Genomic DNA, 22,858 nt, shown 5'->3' on the forward strand with positions numbered 1-22,858 from the left:
CCTCAAGACTCCAGGGCACTGATGTGGTCATTGCTATCTTCATTATTGTGGCCATGTCTTTTGTCCCAGCCAGCTTTGTGGTCTTTCTGGTGGCTGAAAAGTCCACCAAGGCCAAGCACCTGCAGTTTGTCAGTGGCTGTGACCCCGTCATCTACTGGCTGGCCAACTATATATGGGACATGGTGAGGTCATTGTGGAGGACTGAAATGTGTTGCTCTTCACACAATAATAGCCTGAGGGCTGTGTGCAGACTGCTGCTGAATCTAAACTCTCTCTCCCTCTCCCTCTCCCTCTCTAGCTCAATTACCTGGTTCCAGCCACATGCTGCATTCTCATTCTATTCGTGTTCGACCTTCCTGCCTACACGTCCCCCAAAAACTTCCCGGCAGTGCTCTCTCTGTTCCTACTTTATGGGTACACACACACACACATTACACACACTAATGAATCATAATCCAGATGACAAAGAAACAAGAAAAATGCCTAATCTCTGTTTACATGGACATTTTGACGCACTTAAATGTCTTCAAGTCAAGATATTCTGGACAAATAACACAAATATACAGTTTTCTAGGACTTTACCTGTTTGTTTCCAATTGAACTGAAGTCATCAGTCCAATGCAGGCCATAGACAAATATATAAATATTTTGATATGATCTTGACAAGCGTGTTTGTTACTGTAACATTTCTCCAGCTGGTCTATAACCCCCATCATGTATCCGGCTTCGTTCTGGTTCGAGGTGCCGAGTACAGCCTATGTTTTCCTCATCGTCATAAACCTCTTCATAGGAATCACAGCCACCGTGGCTACTTTCCTCCTGCAGCTGTTTGAACATGACAAGGTACTACACAGGAAGATAATAACTGTCATAATTGATCTGGCTGGAATGAAAGAAGCATTTGTTATTAACTGGAGTGTCTATTATTCCTCTCTTAGGATCTGAAGCTGGTGAACAGTTATCTGAAGTCGTGTTTCCTTATCTTTCCTAATTATAACCTGGGTCACGGACTAATGGAGATGGCCTACAATGAATACATTAATGAGTACTATGCTAAGATAGGTAAGTTCATGAAGACCTGGACATGGAGTGTTCTTATCTATTTTTGCTGCCCTCTAATGCCTGTATTTCTCTGTACCGCAGGTCAGTTTGATAAGGTGAAGTCTCCGTTTGAGTGGGATATTGTGACCCGTGGACTGGTAGCAATGACCATAGAGGGATTTGTGGGCTTTCTCATCACTATTCTGTGCCAGTACAACTTCCTCAGAAAACCACAGTGAGTGTGTGGGTGTGTATGTATGTATGTGTGTGTGTGAATGTGTGTGTGTTACTTCACTATACCAGAATTTGAGTATGGTATGGTAATGCGTCGTAAGAGACACTGAGGTTAACCTTAAAACTTGAATTTTAAGACTATGACTGTTTGCCACAGTGTTATTGTACAAAAAGGAAAACATTTGTCATCTTAAAACCCATAGTTAATTAGTTTGCATGTAGAAGAATATTTACGTTATTGAAGTGAAACCCCTCTTGCATTGGAGCACTTCTAATGATAAACATATATAAGATAGGGATATATCTTAAGGGATCTTTAAGTAATGCCATAGAAGAAACAATTTTGTTCCATAATAAAACATTTTTGCTGATAACTTTTAAATGGATAAAGAACCTTTGCATCAATTAATGTTTTTAAACCTTTTAAACCTTCACACTCACACATCTCTTAAACAAGCACAGTTCTTCTATGGCATTTCTCAAAGTACTCTTGTAGCACCTTTATTTTTAAAAGTGCGACTGCCATTATTTTGTAAATTCTGAAAAATTATTAGCAATGAAATATGATATGCTTCTGTGTTTGTAGATAAACGTTATGCTTTTTCTTTTTAGAAAGTAAAAAGAAATTTTCATTTAAAAATTAGCTAAACATGTCGTTGTAAAAGGCCAGGAGTGGAACTTTTATATATGTGCGTATACACATAATGTAAGTGTATGTATAAAATATAGAATTTAACATTTGTAGTTTCTCAAGCTGAGGTATTGATTATATTATTTCATATTTGATACTTTGTGAAACAGTGAAACTCATGTTTTTGAGGCTGAAGATAAACAGAATGAAATCAGTGTCCTGCTCCTCTGAGTGTTTTCATTTCCCTTGTAGGAGAATGCCCGTGAACAGTCAGCCAATAGAAGATGATGATGTGGATGTAGCACGAGAAAGACGAAGAGTGCTGAGAGGAGACGCTGATAATGATATGCTGAAGATTGAAAACCTCACTAAAGTGCGATAATAAACTCCTACATCTGATGTTTATAGCTATGTTAACTGTGATATTTATTAAGCAGAATTACTTTCATCAATTATTAAATAAAAAAATATATATATTAAAAATAATCCAATACTGTCTCTTTTTATTTAAATTTGTAGGTGTATAAGTCTCGTAAGATGGGGCGTATCCTAGCAGTGGACCGCTTGTGTCTGGGTGTCCGTCCTGGCGAATGTTTTGGGCTCCTTGGGGTCAATGGGGCAGGAAAGACTACCACCTTCAAAATGCTGACTGGAGATGAAAGTACCACAGGAGGAGAGGGTTTTATCGGAGGACACAGGTAAGAAATATCTGAACAACCTTTCAACATTTCGGATATCAGAGTTTTAATTGTCTGTGTGTGAAATACTGATTTTATATTGAGGTGTACATGGGAGTGAAATACATCATATATATATATATATATATACCTTATATGAACTCTCTCTCTTTCTCTCTCTCTCTCTCTCTCTCTCTGCAGTATTCTAAGGGAGTTGTTGCGAGTGCAACAGAGTATTGGCTATTGTCCTCAGTTTGATGCTCTTTTTGAAGATCTGACAGCGCGAGAGCACCTGGAGCTTTACACACGCCTCAGAGGGATACCCTGGAAGGATCAGGAGCGGGTAAACGCACACACATACACACATAAACACATGCAAAATCATCTCTTGTTTATACACTAAAATATATGAAGATACATCTATTGTGTTGTCATGGTTAAAGGGATCTGCCAAAACACCATTGGAGCGCTACTGTGAAGCTCTGTAACTGCAGCTGTCAGCTTTCTTCTACTCCATTCTAATTCAAATTCTGCCTTTTTGAAATCAGAGAGGAAGGACAACAATGCTTTTCTAGCCGTAGGTTGAGGCTTGAACATAGGTCAAGTGGTGCACACAAAATATAAACAGGACCTAATTGAATTATGCTACACGTTTCCATTCACTTCAAAACTTTGTTATCTCAAAATCAAATCAACATCAGTCACATTTAATGTGGACATAGCTTAGGTTCAGCAGTCAAGTAATGCCCTTGATTCATTTTTTGAGTGCAGGCCACTGTGCTTTCAGCACTCAGCAGTCTTGCTATTACTGTTAACAGCCCTTAAGCTACTTTAAGCTTAGGCATAATGGTGCCATTTTCACAACTACTCCCACTCCCTGTAACTCCATCTCATTTTACATTCCCTCTGCTTCTGTTCATCACTCTTTAATTTTTTCCTTTCTTTACACAATTCACTCCCGTACTTTCTCATCCCATTTGTCTGTACCCTTTTCCTCTCCCTATCTCTCATTGTCTCTTTCTCCGTGTTTTCTTTTATCTCTCATTGTCTTGCTTTTGTCTCTTCCTCCCTCCTCTTCATGCTTTTTTTCCTGCTCTTTTTCTCTATCTCTTTCTCTGTCCTCCTCTCACCCCCCCCCCTTTCTCCTCTCCCTCTTTTAGGTGGTGCAGTGGGCTCTGGAGAAGCTGGAGTTAACAAAATATGCTGATAAGCCTGCAGGCACTTATAGTGGAGGAAACAAACGCAAACTCTCCACAGCCATCGCTCTCATTGGATATCCTTCTCTGATATTCCTGGTTAGAGCTCATTAGCCTTCATCTGTTTTTGTGTTTTAAATGGCTAGATGTATGAAATAAATTAAGCGAATTCTAACTGTAATAATGCTACGTCTGCAGGATGAGCCCACGACAGGCATGGACCCCAAAGCCAGACGCTTTCTCTGGAATTTAATTCTTGACATCATCAAGACGGGACGATCAGTGGTGCTGACATCTCACAGGTTACTGACTATTTGAATAAGCCCCGAGTTTAAATAAATTCTTTCGGCATGATTTCCTTGCAATATATGATTAACAGACAACACCCAAACTAACATTTTGTCTAAAGACTTTCTTGTAAATGTCACAGTGTTATTTGAATTGCAAGGTAATTAGGCAGTAAAAATACAATAATGCTACATACATGCTAGCCATAAGCTAGCACCTTCTATTTGTGTTTGTGTATGTTTAGTTGACATTATATGACAATATACATAAGCAAATCAGTAAGCACAGAGGATTGTGTTACATGTTGAAGTATTTTTGTATGATAATGTTGAATAGCTATAGGCTTTGTGCCCTGACGCACCAAGCCAACAGTCAACCGTCAGAAGAAGATAATGCATGAGAGAACATGGACTGCGTAACTCTGTTAAAGTTTTACAGTTTTACACACTATTGTAGTTCCTGATTTAGAATGTTGTTTTTTATTTCTGAGAAACTGTCACATAACATTCTTATTCTGACATGAATGTGATTAGAAATTTCAGTTTGTCCTGATTATTCAGTATTTTGTAATGCTGTATGAATTCCCTAAATCAGAATAAGCATAATGCTAGGCTGAAAAAAGCATATCAGTGAAAAATAAGCACTGATGTTACAATTTACTTAATGACTTCACACAGTCAACAAATTGATGTCTGAATTTTACTTCTTTTAACCTTTTAACTGCTTGTTTTTCTCAGTATGGAGGAATGTGAGGCACTGTGCACTAGACTGGGGATCATGGTTAATGGCAGGTTTAAGTGTCTGGGCAGCATTCAGCATCTCAAGAACAGGTGAGGGGGCTTTTTTCTGTTTTCTCATGTTTCCACATCAAAGATCTTCATGATTTTCTGTCTGACTGATCATTTATCTCATTTCCTCAGGTTTGGAGATGGATACATGATCACAGTCCGCACTAAGACAACGGCTAGTGTGAAGGAAGTGATACGCTTTTTTAACAGGAATTTCCCAGAGGCCATTTTGAAGGTTTGAGTTATTAACCTAATAACATTTTACACCATTTCTTTTTAACTATTTTACAACTATTTTTTGGTTGTGATTAAAGGTAAAATATACACATATATTTTGCCAAAATAATATAACTTTGACTATTTTTAAATAAAGAAAATAATACAAATATTAGTATATTGTTACATTCTGCATTTTGCTATTGTGCACGTAACTCCTGTTTGCATTTTTTAATGATTTAGAATCTTGCCTGATTATCTTAAAAATTCATGCTGCCATCTCGGATTTTAAGATGAATTTAATTATTTTGTAATGTATTAAAATCATACTGCAAATTTTTAGCTTTTTATTGGCTGCTTATTATAGTTTTTGTAGCAATATTGTGTACTTTTTTCCCCTCCCGCCTCAGGAGAGACACCACACTAAAATCCAGTACCAGCTGAAGTCAGAGCGCATTTCCCTGGCTCAGGTTTTCAGTAAGATGGAGCAGGTGGTGGAGGTGCTGAGCATAGAGGATTACTCAGTCAGCCAAACTACTCTCGACAACGTGAGTGCGGTACAAAGTTTTTAGCACATAACTACCACAATCTCATGAATGATGAGAAGAAATAGACTGAACCCAAATGGAAACAAGTTATTTTAGATTTGCTTAGGTTTACATGTAGTTGCATCTGTACATTGTTCATGACAAAAGCGTCTTTTTCATCCTTTCTTTCTTTTCTCAGGTTTTTGTAAACTTTGCCAAAAAGCAAAGTGATAATCTGGAGCAGCAGGAGAGTTCTCCCTCTAATGGTGGTCAGTCACCACTGCAGCGTCTGCTGAGCATCCTGCGGCCCCGGCCAGCCAACACAGAACTGAGTGCTTTGGTCAGTGAGGAGCCAGAAGAACTGGAGAGTGATGATGACGAAGGCCTCATCAGTTTTGAAGAAGAAAGGGTGGGAACATGCTGGGAACATGGAGCTACTCATTTTAATGGTTTTGTTTTGTACTGTAGGTCATAATTAAATTAAGACTTGTAATAGATATAAATGTAAAGAGGATCAGTCAAATGCCATTTATGTGGGAGTTAAAATAAATTTATATAACAGTAATAACACATCATTATTCATATATATTTATTTATATATATATCACTTTTATTTTAGTTACAAAATCTCAAAGTACTTACAAAGGAATACAAATTACAAATTGGAAAGTTAATCATATACTCTAACTGGACCATTACTCACATGAGAAATGAAACCACAGTGTTTTTAGCATATGCTACCTAAACTAATATGTCTTTTGTCTGGATTTAAAGACACACAGTGAGATTGCTTTCCGAATATTTTTAAGAACGCTTTTCCAGAGTTTTGGAGCACCATAAGTTATCATCCACCACCAGAGATGTAAATTATCCTTGTAAATTTGCCTCAACCAAGCCGTGTGGTCTGTTTCCAATGCAAATAAGGAGTGGCTGAAAATGTGTCTAATTGTAATGTTTGCATTTTATAATAATTAGAACAACCAACATTACAAAAGTAAAATTTTGTAAACAAAGCATGAACTATATATCATCGCAGTCTAACGCACGTTACATGCTACTGTTAGCCCAAACCAACACTACAGCAATAAGCTAACATGCTAGCAGCTATACAGTATGTTACATTGTGTTGTTACATATTTATCAAACTGAATGATAAATAATGTACTTTTTTCTTCTTTCATGTGCAGGTGCAGTTATCCTTTAACACAGATACCCTCTGCTGAAGCAGCAATTCATACAAGAAAAGAGAAAGAAGACAAAAAAAAAACGCCTTGAGAAAAGACTTAAGCCTGACCAGCGAGAGACATTCCTGAGTGTCTCCTTCTGTGGAAAAGATCCATCTAACTGGCCTTATGAAGAGATGTGCAATTTTTCTAGTTATGCACTGCTACAGCAGACCTAGGATTGCGCCCTGCTGAACACCGCCAGTACAAAGATGAGTGCAAGGCTCAAATATACAGTGCCTGGGAGTTACAATAAGATATCAGAGCAAAATAAACTGATATGGGGCACTGTATAAGACTCAGAGAAAGCCCTGCATACAGCCTGCCCTCTGCTATAAAGAACGCTTAAAAAAAGGGTGAGTTGTGTTTGGATTTTAAACTGAAGCCTGCTGGATAGGATGAAAAGAGAATGTATTTAATGAATGGACGTTCAGATTTGAGGATTTTCGACATTTGAAGAAAAAGGACTGAAGAGATTCTGGAATTATTTACATGTTCTTGCTGTTCTGAACTAGTGCTTTACAGCTGTTGATGTCATGAGATAACATATCATCCCTTACAAGGTATGACCATTTTTGGGTTCCGCCTTTGTACCATATGTTATTTTTATGACTGGATTTATTTCTTTTATTAATTTTCTCTGTTGAAACACTGATGTATCAACATGTCTTTTTGTAAAGTTGGACCTAATCTTTGTTAAAATGTCAAACCTGCCTTGAGAGCATGCTATAGAGTCAAGCCTGTGGTATGTCCTATATTTTTCTGTCTGTAGGTGGACGAATGATTTATTTTCCCTACTGAGAAGATTTTTCAAAGATATATGTGATCTGTTTGAATTGTTGAAGAATGCTTATGTACAAATGCACCTTCTGAGGAGCCGGGTTTAGGTATGAAATCTCAAAAAACAAACAAAAAAAAAGACAAAAAAAGACTTGAGATGATCATGATACAATGGCCTTTAGTTGTAATTGGTCAGAACCAGCCCTGAGGACACCATGTTTAAAACGACTGACCTTGTAATGAATGTAAATGGCATGAAAATGTTTGCACAGACTGGTACCTCCTCTTGAAACTTGGGTTTTGTCCCCTATTGAATTGATGAATGGAGCACTTTCTATAATTTTACGTTGATTTGGGTCATTCAGATTCTGTAATCATGGACTACAGTAACTTCTGCTATCTTCACTCTTAGGTTACATTTTATTTAAAGCATTGGGCAAATGCAAGTTCCTATGCGAGATGTCAGTGTACATACAGTAAATGTTCAAATAACTGTTTCGCCATCACTGTGAAGCCAAAGGTGAACTTTTGATTCACTGTTATTAAAAAAACAAAAAAACACAACAACAAAAACATAGATTTCAGGACTTTATCAGGAGCGTACAGGTTTTTTCTTGTGCTTTTTTGCGAGCCCTAATGGGACATGAATATGATTTGATTTTGATAATTATTCTCTGTAGTTATTTTTAGCCGGTTTATTGTAACTTGTCCTAAAAAGTGAAGAAGAGATGTGTTTTTCCTGAAATGGCTCAAAATCATGTGAATCGATGTACTGATGTGTCCAGGATTGTGTTTGCTGTAATTTCTCTTTGATCTGTGCTATTGCTTATTGAGAGTCTTCAATTCTGTTCAATGTGTGGCTCAAAGTGCTTTTGATTTCAGATTCTAATGATGGTTTGTGATCAGACAAAAGGCAGCAAGATTTTGAACATGATGTTCTCTATTTTCTGAGCATATTAGGAAGAAAGGAATCCTAGATCAACCTTGTCTTTTATTTTTCATGTGAAATGACCAAAGGCAAAACAAAGCATATTTTTAAATTTACAAACTAAATATGAGTTTCACATTTCTTTACGACAGAGAATATTTTGTTGTAAATAGAAGTTGAACATTAAAATCTGTTGATTAATGGTTCTTATTTAACGGAAACTAAAAGTGGTGTATGTTGGATATAAAATATGAACTGATGTTGATATTAGGGTTAAAGACACCAGCATCAAATTAAATGCTTGATTCCATATCAGAGGAATGTGCGGTGAATTGGTTTGAAAGTTGGGTTAAGAGACGATTTCATTTATTTACATGTGATAAAGCTTTACGTAAGTACTTGGATATAATCAATTGCTTTGTTTTTTCATGCACTGAACATTTTATTTCAATTCATTCCCAAATGAACCCCTCTTAACAGACTGACATGACTTCTAAGCTTGTTTCTGGTTATTCTGTTTCTCTGTTCTTGTGATGAGGTGTTTTTAATATGAACTGGAAAAGAAAAGAAAATAAACTGTTGAATTGTGCTGGTCTGAGTTATTTGGAACTTATTTGATTCATTATCTGGAACATGTACACATCTGCTCATCCAACATTTCTACTTTATACAAAGATTGAGACATTGCCCTGAGATTTGATGCCATTTAAGAGCTTTGTTGGTCAGTTTTGGAAAAAAACAAACACCACTCCAACTCATCCCACAGGGTTGAGCTGAAAACACAGATCTACAGTTCACCACACCAAATGGCTTTCTGTTCATGGATGTTTCACTGACTTGTAATACAGAGAACAGAGCCTTTGTGTTTGTTACCTTGGACTCAGCACTGCAGAAACTGCTCTATGTACTTTTTGGAGGAGGTCAGGAAACTACTCCCCCTCAAACTTAAGTTCAGGGCAGTGCTGTAAAAGTGAGTTACACTCTACATCTGTAGACCTAGCCCATTATCATATAAAGATACTGCTTGAGAAGGTTTTAAATAATAATATTTATTATTTCACTGTATATTTAAAAATCATGCTTGATTCATAATTCATTAGAATATCCCAAATGATATAGTTAATAAAAACAGTCCATAGTATTAATGTTATTGCTTGTTTAAATATGTGATTGTAGAAACTGTAGTGATAGTGTTGGTGGGTTAAAAACTGGAACATTCATGTTGTACATATATGAATCTCAGTAGATTCAGCTGTTATCCCTTTATGCTTCATCTTCATCGTAAAAATCCACTCCTGTAGCAGGCCTCTTCCTGCAAAAATCAACAAAGCAGACAATGAGAAAGGGCCATGTATCTAGTCTAATTGTGAGAGAGGCCTCTGTATGTGGCTGTGCATTTCAGGTAAATGTAATTAGTGAAAAATGTATTTTGTGAATATTTTTGTCAGAGTCACCTTCTTGTTCCTGGATTGATGAGTGAATCCCCTGGAAGGCGTTTTCTTACAGTTACCGTTGGCCCATTGTTCTGATTCCTAGGTTCAAAACCTAAACCAGAAAGCTGCTGTTATCATTTTTGTACAACCCCAATTCCAAAGACATAGAGGTAAAACATAAATAAAAACAGAATATGATGATTTGCAAATTCTTTTCAACCTCTATTCAGTTGAATACCCTACAATGAAAAGATATTTAATGTTCAAACTGATAAACCTTATTGCTTTATTGCAAATATGCACTCATTTTGAATTTGAGCCCTGCAGAAATCTCTGTAAGTAAGCGGCAACCTGGATTGTTGAGCATGTGTATATCAAGCAAGAATGGGAAAGAATTCCACCTACAAAGCTTCAACAATTAGTGTCCTCAGTTCCCAAATGCTTATTAAGTGTTGTTAAAAGGAAAGGTGATGTAATATAGTGGTAAACAGACCCCTGTCCCAACTTTTTGGGAACGTGTTGCAGGCCTCAAATTTGAAATGAGTGAATATTTGCAAAAAAAAAAAAAGAATTTTATTCGTTTGAACATAAAATATCTTGTCTTTGTAGTGTATTCAATTGAATATAGGTTGAAAAGGTTTTTCAAATTTGCAAATCATCGTATTCTGTTTTTATTTAGGTTTTACACAACGTCCCAACTTCATTGGAATTGGTGTTGTATTTTATTGTTGAACCCAAAATAATCTCCATTCATTATAATTCATTTTTAACATGACATTTATAACATTTTCCTGCCCATCCATATAGCTTCTTTGAAATTATATCTTTAAGGCTGATTTTTGTAAACAACCCCTGATCTCATTGGCTGACATGATGTAGCAGTCCATGCTGAAACCTACTATAGGATTTCCATAGACCAAATCAGGATGTTTGTAACTATAAAGGCTATACTTCACAATATTTAAAAGTTAATACAATTTAAACATACACATAAAGAACTGCTTGTAAAATAGTTTAGTTTTTTCAATATCATGGAATTTCTAATAAATCTTACATTAACCTTTTTGTCGTAAAGTGATTTTCACCCAGAAACTTGATTTTACACTTAGGGCACTTGGCAATATTTATCAGATGTGGGAAAAATCTATTTTATTGACATAGCCTGGTGCTGTTGCCCAAGCTGGGACTCAAACCCCAGTCTTCTATCTGGAGGGGAGCAGTGTCACCCATTGAATAGGTTGACATATATATATAAAAGCATCACGAAAATATTGGCTTTTAAACAGGTTGTTTTGCAGTATAGTTTTCTGTTGTGGACTGCATGAACTGATGTGTGAATAGTCCAATTCCAACTTTTAACCGTTGCTACATACCACATCAAACTGTCTCTCTTAAAACAGAGGACAGTTTGCTTTATGCTGATCTTTAAGTGTAAAAGTCTAAACCAGTACCAGATGATGTCACCACATACCAGTATTCTTTTTGTGCAGACTTTTAACCGGGAGTAATGTAGGTGTGGAATCTATTAAGAAACAAAAATATCAGACGTAAGAGCTTTGTTTTCAGAAGATAATATAAGGACAATAAACATGGCAAGCGCTTGTTTACCTGCAGATTCCAGCTGTGTTAAGCTGTCTGCCATTTTAAATAGCAAGTCTTTAAGCTCTGTCCTTCCCTCATGATCTGTGAGTTTAGAGAATGACAGGCTCAGTTCTGCTGAATCTGATCCCAGGTGAAGCACAGCACTGTCTTCCTGCAAGGACACGTAGGCACTGCCACTTTTACATGCTCCTCTGTCCCAGGACATCAAGAAAAAAAAAAAGGAAAAAAAAAAAAACAAGATCAGCATAAAACAGCTCAGTAATACATCACTAACACTAATGCATTCCTGCTTGTTTTGATAAATAAAGCAGTCTTACTTAAGTTTCAGAGCATAATCCTCTGTAGATTTCAATGACAACTTCTTCTTCTATAAAGGAACAAATAAAGGATTATTCTCTGCACTGAGGGTGGGCAACATAGCAGACATTCAATGAACAGTCGTAGTATTACACCCAGTGCTTTGCTTCTCTATTCACTGTCCACTCTTTCAGCTGTGCTGAACATACAGGTGAACTTTCTATTTATGCAGTTACTGACTGTAGCCCATCTGGTGTGGATCTGCATACTTTAACCCATTTGTGCTTCAATGTTCAGGACCCCACAGAGCAGGTGTTATTTGGCTGGTGACTCATTCTCACCGTTTCAGAGACACCAGCATGGTGGTCATGTGTTAGTGTGTGTTGTGCTGCTATGAGTGGATCAGACAGTCCAGTGCGGCTGGAGTTTTAAACCCCCCGGGTCACTGCTGGACTGAAAATTGTGCATTTACCAAAAATTTCCACCACCCAAAATAATCACAATGCTCTTTGGTTGTTCCAACCATGGAAAAATAGGACAGAGAAACAGACAGGCTAGAGTGAAGAACTACAAAGTTCCATATACAGTCAGTGGACAGTGAGGGTAGAAACAAAGCAGTGGTAATATTATGCCTGATCAGTGTATAACAGCAAAATATTTTCAATATATATGATATGCATCATGATATTTAGCTGAAATTCAAAGTATTTGTTGGATTAAATAAATGCTATATAACTCCACAAAAGTTCATTTTTAGTTTGTTTTTACTATCACGTAATTAAGAATCTGGAGAACACCATATTAAAATGAAATTCCTGCATTATGAAAGGGTTTTGATTCAAACAAGACCATTAGTTGATCTTATTTACTATTACATACTATTATAAGTGAAAGTACTGGCTTTTAACATTAATTTAAAAGTTTATTTATTATTTATTTGCAAAGCAAGTTCAAAGCTTTACATCTATGACACTCTGCCCTGCTTTCAACTAATTACCTTGAATATCCTGAGCACTGTATGTTTTGTTTGTTTAGTATGTGTGCATTCAATAAGACCTTGTATACATAACTGGCAAAATGAAATGATCATGTATATCAACATTTGGGAACTTACAAACTGAGACAAGCTTTCCTCTGACAGATCTGCTTTCCAAACCTCTTCGCCATTACTCAGCCTGAGGAACATATCAAAACTGATGATAATATCATATTTCTCTCCAGTGTATATTAAAGTATGTGTGTTCAGAGTCTGCACTTGTTTGAGTCGCAGCATCTACTCACCCAATACCTATTCCTTCAGCCTTTTTATGCGTGAAACAGACATATTGTGAGCGGTCCTTCTGGTCTGTCCAGGTACAGAGAAGGGTTCTGGACTGAGAGACAGTTTGGTCCATTTCAAAAACAGCACACAAACCACAGAGACACAAATAAATAAACAGACTAAATTTCAGGGACTCCTTTTTCGCTTAACGCGCAACACGCACTTCCTGCTTGAAGCGGCATTTTACAAAATAAAAGTCTTTGAGAAAGTGTGGACGTGCCAACTTCTAGGTTGACTGTATACATCATATTTTATAAATTGCACAGGTTTTTATTTTCTGTATTTAGTAAAAAGTCGCGGTATGCAATGTCATTATCTGGGCAGCTGAAGTCGAGATAGTTACATTTTTAATCCGCTCCCCCAGTTCGGTTTGGTGATCTTTTTCCATTTCTGAGGTCTGGGAGTGTGTTATTGAAGTGTGTTGAGGGTGTGTATTATGCTGAGTGTGTGGAGATGGGCTGTGAGTCTCGGACCCGGAGCCTCCAGGTGTTTAACACGGAGCTGAGTGCGGACAGTGTGGAATGGTGCCCTGTCGCTCAGTGGAGTCACATTTTGGCCTGTGGAACTTACCAGCTACAGAAAGACGACGTGAGTTCAAAAGTAAAACCCATGGCTTTTTCAAAATTTCTGTATAATACAATAGCTACAGTGAGTGGAAAGTGAGTGAACTAGTGTTTAAAAACTCCAGCAGCACTGCTGTGTCTGATCCACACGTACCAGCACAACACACACTACGTCACTGTAGTGCTGAAAATGATCCTCAAATATCATAGCTGCCCTTTGGAGGTCCTGGGGTGATTCTGACTACTGAAGAACAGCATAGAAGAGGCATAACAAAGTCTTGAATATATATATATATATATATATATATATATATATATATATATATATATATAACACTTGATTTCTAGGCATTGCCAATGCATTTACAAGAATCCTACTATATAGAGCATTTTAAAAAAAGGTTATTTACACTGCTTAAACTCTGCATAAAGCACTGAAGTGGGCGGGGACAATTATAGGAGCAATATATGCAAAAGCAATGGGCAGGTGACAAGAAGACCAACGCACCAAGAAATTATGAATTAATGTCATCAGGGAGAGGTGCTTGGTACATAGCTCATCTACATGCCCTGGAGGGAGCACCACACTCATACATTCACTCACAGATACTTTTGAGTTGACAATCCACCTACAAATGTGGGAGGAATCTGGAGCACCCGGAGCAAACCCATGCGGACACAGGGAGAACACACCAAACTCCTCACAGACAGTAACCTGGAGCAGGGCTCGAACCCACAACCCGGAGTGCCAGAACCCTGAAACTGTGACACTACCCGCTGTGCTACCATGCCGTCCAGTTTGGGAACATGTTCAAATTTTATAAATGTCTGTTTTTTTTTGTTTGTTTTTTTGTGTGTGTATATTATTATTACCAATAAATTTAGTTCTTAAAGAAATTAAAGTCTTTGTGTGTAGTTTGCTCAATTTTTAAACTGCAATAAATTCCATCTGGTCAGTTTCACTCAGTAGTTTAATTCCACAGTTGTAATGACTTTAGTGTTTGGGTTATGCTGTGTAATTGTTCTGTGTACTTAAGCTGTTTGCTCTGTCTTCTGAAGGCAGGAGAAGAGTCCACAACTCCAAACCGAACTGGCCGTCTGTACCTGTTCCAGTTTCTTTCTCAGGGAGATTTCACCCCACCACTAACTGAAATTCAGAGATTCGATACACCAGCTATACTAGATCTCAAATGGTAAATACATCTGATATGGGATTAAATTTACATTTACTTTAAAGGTACAATAAGTCAGTTTTACAAATATTTTAAGAAAGTGGTTATTTATTATTATTATTTTCTTTCTAAAACAGAACTGGCATGAGGTGAAGAATCATGTGCTGTTGCTGTTTTATAATGTGAAGAAAAATCACATGAGAAAATAACATGACGATTGCTCCTTTAAATACTTTAAGTTGCTTTTTTGCTGTTTAATTACCATCAGGTGTCATATACCAGTGTCTGAGCGTCCCATCCTGGGGATGGCCACAGCTAATGGAGAGATACAGTTACACAGACTCATTGATGGACAGGTATTTGACATATACTTTGTAAATGTAGTATAGGGGCTTGTTGTTATTCACCCATCTATTGACTGCTATTTGTCTTCCTAACATTCTGAGCAGCAAAGTAACAGTTTGGAGCATGTGCTGAGCACAAAATTGGGCCCAGACAGGTTAGCATTGTCTCTTGACTGGTCAACAGGGAGAGGTGAAAGGTAAGAAACTCAGATTATAAAAATATATATATGCATTATGGCTACATAATACAATCCTCATGGTTCTGATATTTGTATTGAATATTAGGTGTCAGGTGTTGGGAAACTCATAGAGGTCTGTTAACATACTTAACTAAGCCCTACCACATTTCTGACACCTGAAATCCTCCAAAGATGCTGATGTTTTGTGTCTTTGTGCCTTCTTTTCACATGAAATATTTACATTGATTACAGAAAAGCAAATGTTGACTCAGAGTAGAGATAACTTTGTAAAGCATGGTTCTACTGCTGCTTCTACAGTGTCTTATACTTGAAAGGTGTGATATGCAGCAATTCATGTGTTGTGTGTTTGTTGTGAAAATGCCCATCCATTTCATATTTTATGGCACTACTGGTTTTGCATATTAGATTGTTGCACCAGATTTTTACACTACACTACTGAGCCTGTAATAAGCTTTTCTCTCTTTGTTTCCAGCAGTGACATACGTGTGGTGTCTAGTGACTCAACAGGCTCGTTGAGTGTGCTGTCTCTTGGGGATTCCAGCTTGAATGTCGTCTCCCAGTGGAAAGCTCATGATTTTGAGGCCTGGATCTCAGCTTTCAGTTACTGGGACACACAGCTGGTTTTTTCAGGTGAGACGTAGTTTTTAGAAATGGGACCCTGTCATCCTTTTTGCAGTGTATTATCATATAAATATAACATGCAATTTAACCTCATTTTTCATATTTGTGTCTCATCTTTCATCATATGTGGCGTTAAAGTGATATAAATCAGTTGTATGTTTGAAAAAAATAAGCAACTCGCCAATCAGGACTGTGTGTGTGATTCCATGTTTATAGCCATGGCAGTGTAGACAAACCCATGTTATCAGGGTTGGGGAGGGTGTGTTGCACAAAGCAAGGTTTCTCTGTTCAGCAGATAACATAAGCCTATATGGTGAGTGTACTGAGGTTCTGATTTGCTGCCATCACAACCTCTAGGTGGATTGGTAGTTGTTAAGGTGCTTTTGGGAGTCTAGAAAAGTGTTATATATGTGTAATAAAAAATCATTTATTTTGTCAGCTTTTTTTCTATTGGACAGGCTACTTACACCATCTAGTAAACAGAGAAATTCTGCTTCATGGAAAAACCCCAAGGACATCTCTTAGTTTAAACTTTGCCTGAATTTAACCCTATCTGGCAAAAGTTGAATTTTGAATTTGCATGAGGTGTCAGATTACAGAGGTGTTCAACTTGGATATGTCTTGGCAGATAAACGAAACAGAAATTTGGCCATCAATCAAACACTGTTTAAAATGTTGTATATTTTGAAAATGCATAACATATAAAACGCAGAAGTTATGTGTATATGTTAATCAATGTGTTTAAAACACTGGTTCACAATAGTGCCTTTTATTTCTAATACACCTTATTCTAATGAATATAAAATGTTGAAGTGACGCTGATCTAAAGGAAAGAAATACACAGTTGTATCATTTTAATCAGTTATGCTTGCCCTTAAGTGTGTCTTTATTTGACCATTGTGTTTGTGATGACATTGGTGTTCATGGCTGTGTCAGGTGGTGATGACGGCAAACTTAAAGGCTGGGATCTGAGACTGGGTCCTTCCTCCCCCACTTTCACCAGTAAAAGGTGAGCAGCTGGCTCAAGTCAAACTATAATAAAACACCCAATTAAAAACAAAGCAAAAAAAAAAAAACCCACAAGACTCAGATCTTTAGTCGGATTGTGAGTCATTGCCATTCCATCATCTGTTTTGTCAGTACTTCATCATGGTGTATGTGCATTATTTCTTGTCCTTTTATTTCTTAGCTGTTAAAGACCTCATTTGCTGAAAACTTTTTCCACTGGGCAAAATTAAAATAAAAATAAAAACTCAGTGATGTGCAAATCATTTAAACAATATACAAACCGGATTCCAAAAAAGTTGGGACACCAAACAAATTGTGAATAAAAACTGAATGCAATGATGTGGAGGTGCCAACATCTAATATTTTATTCAGAATAGAACACAAATCACAGATCAAAAGTTTAAACTGAGAGAATGTATCATTTTAAGGGAAAAATGTTGTTTCAAAATTTCATGGCGTCAACAAATCCCAAAAAAAGTTGGGACAAGGCTATTTTTTTACCACTGTGGCATCCCCCCTTCTTCTTACAACACTCAACAGAGGAGACCAGTTTCTCAAGTTTAGAAATAGGAATGCTCTCCCATTCATGTCTAATACAGGCCTCTAAGTGTTCAATCGTCTTGGGCCTTCTTTGTTGCACCTTCCTCTTTATGATGCGCCAAATGTTCTCTATAAGTGAAAGATCTGGACTGCAGGCTGGCCATTTCAGTACCCGGATCCTTCTCCTACGTAGCCATGATGTAGTGATTGCTGCAGAATGTGGTCTGGCATTATCTTGTTGAAAAATGCAGGGTCTTCCCTGAAAGAGATGACGTCTAGATGGGAGCATATGTTGTTCTAGAACCTGAACATAGTTCTCTGCATTAATGGTGCCTTTCCAGACATGCAAGCTGCCCATGCCACAAGCACTCATGCAACCCCATACCATCAGTGATGCAGGCTTCTGAACGGAGCGTTGATAACAACTTGGGTTATCCTTGTCCTCTCTGGTCCGGATGACATGGCGTCCCAGTGTTCCATAAAGAACTTCAAATCGTGACTCAACTGACCACAGAACAGTCTTCCATTTTGCCACACTCCATTTTAAAAGACCCCTGGCCCAGTGCAAACGTCTGAGCTTGTGGAGCTTGCTTAGAAATGGCTTCCTCTTTGCACTGTAGAGTTTCAGCTGGCAACAGCGGATGGCACGGTGGATTGTGTTCACTGACAATGCTTTCTGGAAGTATTCCTGAGCCCATTCTGTTATTTCCTTGACAGTGGCATTCCTGTTTGAGGTGCAGTGACGTTTAAGGGCCCGGAGATCACGAGCATCCAGGAGAGTTTTATGGCCTTGACCCTTACGCACAGCAATTGTTCCAGATTCTCTGAATCTTTTGATGATGTTATGCACGGTTGATGACGATAACTTAAAAGTCTTTGCTATTTTACGCTGGGTAACACCATTCTGGTATTGCTGCACTATCTTTCTGCGCAACAATGGTGGACTTGGTGATCCTCTTACCATCTTCAGAGAGACACTGACACTTTTTTTATACCCAATCATGTTGTCAATTGACCTAATTAGTGTTTATTGGTCTTCCAGCTGTTCGTTATATGCTCAATTTCCTTTTTCCAGCCACTTATTGCTACTTGTCCCAACCTTTTTGGGATTTGTTGACACTGAAATTTTGAATCAACATATTTTTCCTTTAAAATGTTACATTTACTCAGATTAAACTTTTGATCTGTCATCTATGTTCTATTACGAATAAATTATTGACATTTGCCATCTCCACATCATTGCATTCAGTTTTTATTCACAATATGTTTAGTGTCCCAACTTTTTTGGAATCCGGTTTGTATTTAAAGTAATACCTTGACTTACGAGTTTAATTTGTTCTGTGACAGAGCTCGTAAGTCAGTTTGCTCCTTTATCAAATTAAATTTTTTCCTTAAAATGAATTAAATGCTATTAATCCATTCTTTATATATGTACTTTATAAATAACAAATAATGTATAAAATATAATAATACATAATAAGAGAGAATGTAAGATTAAACTGGTTCTGTTAAGTGTATTTACATTGAAGATTAGACAAAGACACTGGCGGAGGAGGTTGGGGGAATTTCTCTTTTTTTGCTCTGTCATTTAACTTCCTCACTGCACACAATGCTACAAAAAATAGAGATAGGACAGAGATGTTTGCACAGCAAGACAAGCAGGTGAACTGAATGCTCGCTGGGCTACATTTGACGAGTGGCGTAAGCTCACTCACTCGTAACTCAGATCTCGTCTTGCATCATAAAGCTAGAAATCGACTGGTTTCACTATATTTGAAAATAGCACAAAGACATTTCAAATATTGAAAATTTTATTTATGTATTTATTTATTGCAACTTTTTTTTTTTTAAATTTGGGACAGGGTTAATATTTACCACTGTGTTACATCATCTCTTCTTTTAACAAGAAGCTATAAATTTGTGAATTGAGGGGACCACTGACTGTAGTTTTCACATTTTTATTTGTTGGATTACAGGACCCTATTCCATGTTGGAATGGCAGTTGCCTATATTTTGTGTATTTATGTAATTTTTCTAACAACAGGCATTCTATGGGAGTTTGCAGCATACACAGCAACCCTCACCGAGAGCACATTTTAGCTACTGGAAGGTAAGTCAAATCTGGTCTCACTGTAATGGAAGATTAGCCTTGTCTACGACTGTATTATTGTATAAGCTGTATGTACTGATATGTGCAGTTATGATGAAAACGTGCTGTTGTGGGACGAGAGGAACATGCGGCAGCCCCTCAGTGAGACTGCAATGGGTGGAGGAGTGTGGAGGCTCAAGTGGCATCCCACCCAAGAACACTTGCTTCTGGCAGCATGTATGCACAACGACTTCCATATTCTTCACTGCCAGCGAGCTATGGGTGAGCCAAAACATGCAGCAGCCTGGTGTATGTTCTGCCTACTTTTCCATTTATTCTAAAAAGACTTTTAAATAATGGTTTGGCCAAAATCTACATTTACATTTGAAGTTTTTCTCTGGAGTGCTGAGTAATGCCAATGAGTAATGGACTCTCATAGAAAGTTCTGGCAACATGAGATGTTTGGTCCAAAAAATCTTTCAGTGTGAACAAGGTTACAATGCATATTTGAAAGAAACCAATGAACTGAATCTTAGAATGACAGCTTTTTCAGCACATAAGAGACCCAAGTGTGTCATAGAATTTGGCTGAGCTTTCAGCTGCTGTGATTTATATTGAGACTATAAAGACTCAATCTCATAATTAATATCAAAATGTAATTTTTATAAAATTGCAGTGTAATCTGAAATGTGAATGTAAATGCCCAGCTCATATTACTATTGAAAATACACATTTGCATTTACAGTGCATTTTTATTTAATTTAGTCATAGCCGAGATTAGGTTCCGTGTCATTATTTCAATGTTATTTAGACTGAAATGTATTTCCCAAAGTAGAATAACATTTTTATGATTTTAATGCTTTGTATAAACTTGTATAACTCTGAATCAGAATTCTCTGGAATATCATGACGTTATCGGAATCAATATATTCTCTGAAACAAAATTAGCAGCAGATTTATTTTGTTCGATTTGCTTCGTTCAGTAGATGGAAATGAAGGGTCCTGTCCCATCCTGGCTTCTTACATCCTGCACAACTCCTTAGCCTATGGAGCAGATTGGTCTTGGCTTCCTCTGAGTAGCCCTCCACCCTTATCCCCTCTGGAAGCAGCTCCAGCAAGTGTGGAGGTCTTAGAGCCAGGAGGCCACCTTCGGATTCAGTATGAGTCTCCAACTGCCAGCTTTGACACCTCACTCGAGGATGACAGTGGACGATACATCCCTGACCATTCTCCTCCTCCAGTCAAGACCACCCTGCCATCAGCAGCTCCTCTCCCCAGCCTGGGGGACAACCCAGCTTCCATGTCCTACCTGCTGGCCACATGCTCTTTCTATGACCACATGCTGCATGTGTGGAGATGGGACTGGAATCCAAAGGAGACTGAGACAGAATCAAAAGAGGCCGAGCCTGCTCCCTCATCCTAAGCAGTCACTCTGGACGACGTACCAGATACCAGCTGACATACTGATACCAGCTAAGGTTTTATAAAACAGACAGGTGTAATAAATAGATGGAATATTCAAAAGAATTGTCTGATGATTATCAATTGATGAGAATGTTATGTTGCTTTGCAGCCTTTATAGCACAGGCCAACTGACACAAATCTGCTGGCATGTATTCTGAAGTGTAAACTGGTATTTTTATTTTGGAATATAATGGGGATTAGGTTTAAAACTTATTGTATTCCTTTTAAGGAAACGGGTCTGTTTTTTAAAAATAATATGCATCATAGTAAATAGGAATCCAAATATCTGCATTATTCAGATATGAAACAATCATGTTTTTGTTGTGGAATGTTTCACTGTAGATCATCAGGAGTAGCGATAGGATCCAGATGTGCAATGTATACAAATCTAATAAAATGGTTATATTTCCTATTCAAACCAACGGATGAGTCAACAGGTGTATGTCATGTTGATAATGTTAAATGTGGGGAAACATATTTTAGGCCAAATACAAGTAAAAACTATGGTAAATCAGTGTTGCATTTCATGTTCCTATAATCGTTGTGCCTTTCAGCTTCCTGGTACACAACCTCAGAGCATTACACTGTGTTTACTCTGGTCCGGTGTGACACTGCAATTGAACAGATCCTGTTCATTTTCAAAGAGAGATGTCTGTTACTTCTGGATGTTCTGTCCAGACCATTAAGTTCAGAGGATGTGTTTGGGCAAATAATGCTGAATGCATATTTATACTTAGTTGCTAAAGTCCATTTGACAAAGTATTGTATGTAAACGTCCTACAAAATAGCAGTTAGTCATCTCGGCCTGCTTGCCCCCAAAAACTAATCTTTTTTTTTTTTTTAATAATTAAGAACATTTATTTTCGGATTATTAGAAAATCTAAGTATTTCGGGCAGCACAGTGGCATGGCAGGTAGTGTTGCTGTCAGGGTCCCAAAGCATGGATAAATAGGGAAGGTTGCTTGAAGGGATACGACGTAAAAACTGTGCCAGATCTGCGGTGCGGATCGCGGTTGACCCACTGGGGGGACCCCTTACAGGGGCAGCCGAAAGGAGGAGGAAATGTAAATATTTTATAATTAGAAATACTTTGTTTTACTTGGATGACACATTTGTTAATGCTTACAAGCTCGCTGAATGCATTTATAAGCACAAGTCTTGTGCCAAATACCAGAAGAACATAAATGCAGCCATGTGGTGCAAGATTTGTCTGGTGCATTGAATTCAGTCAAGTCAAGCTGAATTTGATGCAAATTAAATGAGACTGGACTGTCCACTCAGAGTGCAAATCTGAATCGTGTTAAATTTATGAACATTCTGGTAGAGAATGATGGAAAAGCTTATTGCAGTATCAGAGTTCCCTGTCCTTCTTGACCCATCCCTGCCAAATAATAGGGATCACCACAACAATGCATGGTATAAAGATGCAAGTTGAGAGTGTCTGGTCTGAGTTGTATTATGGAATACTTCTATTAGAAAAACAAACATGCTTAGATTAGCTATATTATGCTGCTCATTAGCTAGTGTAATGTTATGTAAATTTGTCAAACTTTTGTAGACTGTATTATGTTCCTCTTATGTTAAAGCACATAGCATCTGATGCATAATAAATCTGCTCATTACAAAAGTTCAGACTTATTTTAAAATAGTAAAAAAAAAAAATAGGCTATTTGCC

At 37.5% G+C, this 22,858-nt stretch overlaps 3 protein-coding genes across 5 annotated transcripts in view; 2 read left to right on the forward strand and 1 right to left on the reverse strand.

Moving 5' to 3' along the window:
* The window catches only part of LOC136676226 (ATP-binding cassette sub-family A member 2-like), an 85,965-nt gene extending 76,590 nt beyond the window's left edge, over positions 1 to 9,375 (forward strand). Inside the window, exons 35-49 of the mRNA XM_066653072.1 lie at positions 8 to 182; positions 299 to 414; positions 696 to 843; positions 939 to 1,062; positions 1,144 to 1,276; positions 2,159 to 2,279; positions 2,426 to 2,604; positions 2,785 to 2,926; positions 3,744 to 3,878; positions 3,978 to 4,081; positions 4,805 to 4,897; positions 4,988 to 5,090; positions 5,482 to 5,619; positions 5,798 to 6,007; positions 6,786 to 9,375. Of these exons, the coding sequence (XP_066509169.1) occupies positions 8 to 182; positions 299 to 414; positions 696 to 843; positions 939 to 1,062; positions 1,144 to 1,276; positions 2,159 to 2,279; positions 2,426 to 2,604; positions 2,785 to 2,926; positions 3,744 to 3,878; positions 3,978 to 4,081; positions 4,805 to 4,897; positions 4,988 to 5,090; positions 5,482 to 5,619; positions 5,798 to 6,007; positions 6,786 to 6,821 (1,957 nt within the window). The 3' untranslated portion in view covers positions 6,822 to 9,375. The remainder of the gene's footprint in view (positions 1 to 7; positions 183 to 298; positions 415 to 695; positions 844 to 938; positions 1,063 to 1,143; positions 1,277 to 2,158; positions 2,280 to 2,425; positions 2,605 to 2,784; positions 2,927 to 3,743; positions 3,879 to 3,977; positions 4,082 to 4,804; positions 4,898 to 4,987; positions 5,091 to 5,481; positions 5,620 to 5,797; positions 6,008 to 6,785) is intronic.
* Positions 9,376 to 9,584: 209 nt separating this feature from the next.
* LOC136676653 (protein PAXX-like) lies at positions 9,585 to 13,359 on the reverse strand. The gene is made up of 7 exons (XM_066653796.1): positions 13,143 to 13,359; positions 12,976 to 13,036; positions 11,882 to 11,931; positions 11,571 to 11,755; positions 11,434 to 11,484; positions 9,984 to 10,074; positions 9,585 to 9,841 (listed from the first exon to the last, which is right to left on the reverse strand). Exons 1-7 carry the CDS (start codon positions 13,253 to 13,255, stop codon positions 9,793 to 9,795), a joined length of 600 nt encoding a protein of 199 aa, XP_066509893.1. The 5' UTR covers positions 13,256 to 13,359; the 3' UTR covers positions 9,585 to 9,792.
* On the forward strand, positions 13,345 to 21,677 carry LOC136676652 (diphthine methyltransferase-like). Of its 3 annotated transcripts, none has more exons than XM_066653794.1 (9): positions 13,345 to 13,782; positions 14,805 to 14,938; positions 15,186 to 15,273; positions 15,367 to 15,458; positions 15,934 to 16,091; positions 17,019 to 17,091; positions 19,675 to 19,740; positions 19,829 to 20,001; positions 20,706 to 21,677. In XM_066653794.1, exons 1-9 carry the CDS (start codon positions 13,636 to 13,638, stop codon positions 21,140 to 21,142), a joined length of 1,368 nt encoding a protein of 455 aa, XP_066509891.1. In that variant the 5' UTR covers positions 13,345 to 13,635; the 3' UTR covers positions 21,143 to 21,677. The 3 variants fall into 3 exon arrangements, with proteins under 3 accessions (XP_066509891.1, XP_066509890.1, XP_066509892.1); XM_066653793.1 differs by having other exon boundaries at positions 13,349 to 13,782; positions 20,703 to 21,675; XM_066653795.1 differs by having other exon boundaries at positions 13,351 to 13,770; positions 20,703 to 21,673.
* Positions 21,678 to 22,858: the final 1,181 nt, after the last annotated feature.

The sequence above is a fragment of the Hoplias malabaricus genome, chromosome X2, assembly GCF_029633855.1.
Source record: "Hoplias malabaricus isolate fHopMal1 chromosome X2, fHopMal1.hap1, whole genome shotgun sequence".
Taxonomy (NCBI): Eukaryota; Metazoa; Chordata; class Actinopteri; order Characiformes; family Erythrinidae; genus Hoplias; species Hoplias malabaricus.

Bases quoted from the DNA above. Each gene is read 5' to 3' on its own strand.
- LOC136676653 (XM_066653796.1), bottom strand. From the start codon at position 13,255: ATGGACCAAACTGTCTCTCAGTCCAGAACCCTTCTCTGTACCTGGACA. The intron at 11,756-11,881 runs GTAAGACTGCTT...GTCCTGGGACAG, and splicing joins GATTATGCTCTGAAACTTAA to AGGAGCATGTAAAAGTGGCA. The intron at 11,485-11,570 runs GTAAACAAGCGC...GTTTCTTAATAG, and splicing joins AACACAGCTGGAATCTGCAG to ATTCCACACCTACATTACTC.
- LOC136676652 (XM_066653793.1), top strand. From the start codon at position 13,636: ATGGGCTGTGAGTCTCGGACCCGGAGCCTCCAGGTGTTTAACACGGAG. The intron at 19,741-19,828 runs GTAAGTCAAATC...TGATATGTGCAG, and splicing joins CACATTTTAGCTACTGGAAG to TTATGATGAAAACGTGCTGT. The intron at 20,002-20,702 runs GTGAGCCAAAAC...TGCTTCGTTCAG, and splicing joins TCACTGCCAGCGAGCTATGG to TAGATGGAAATGAAGGGTCC.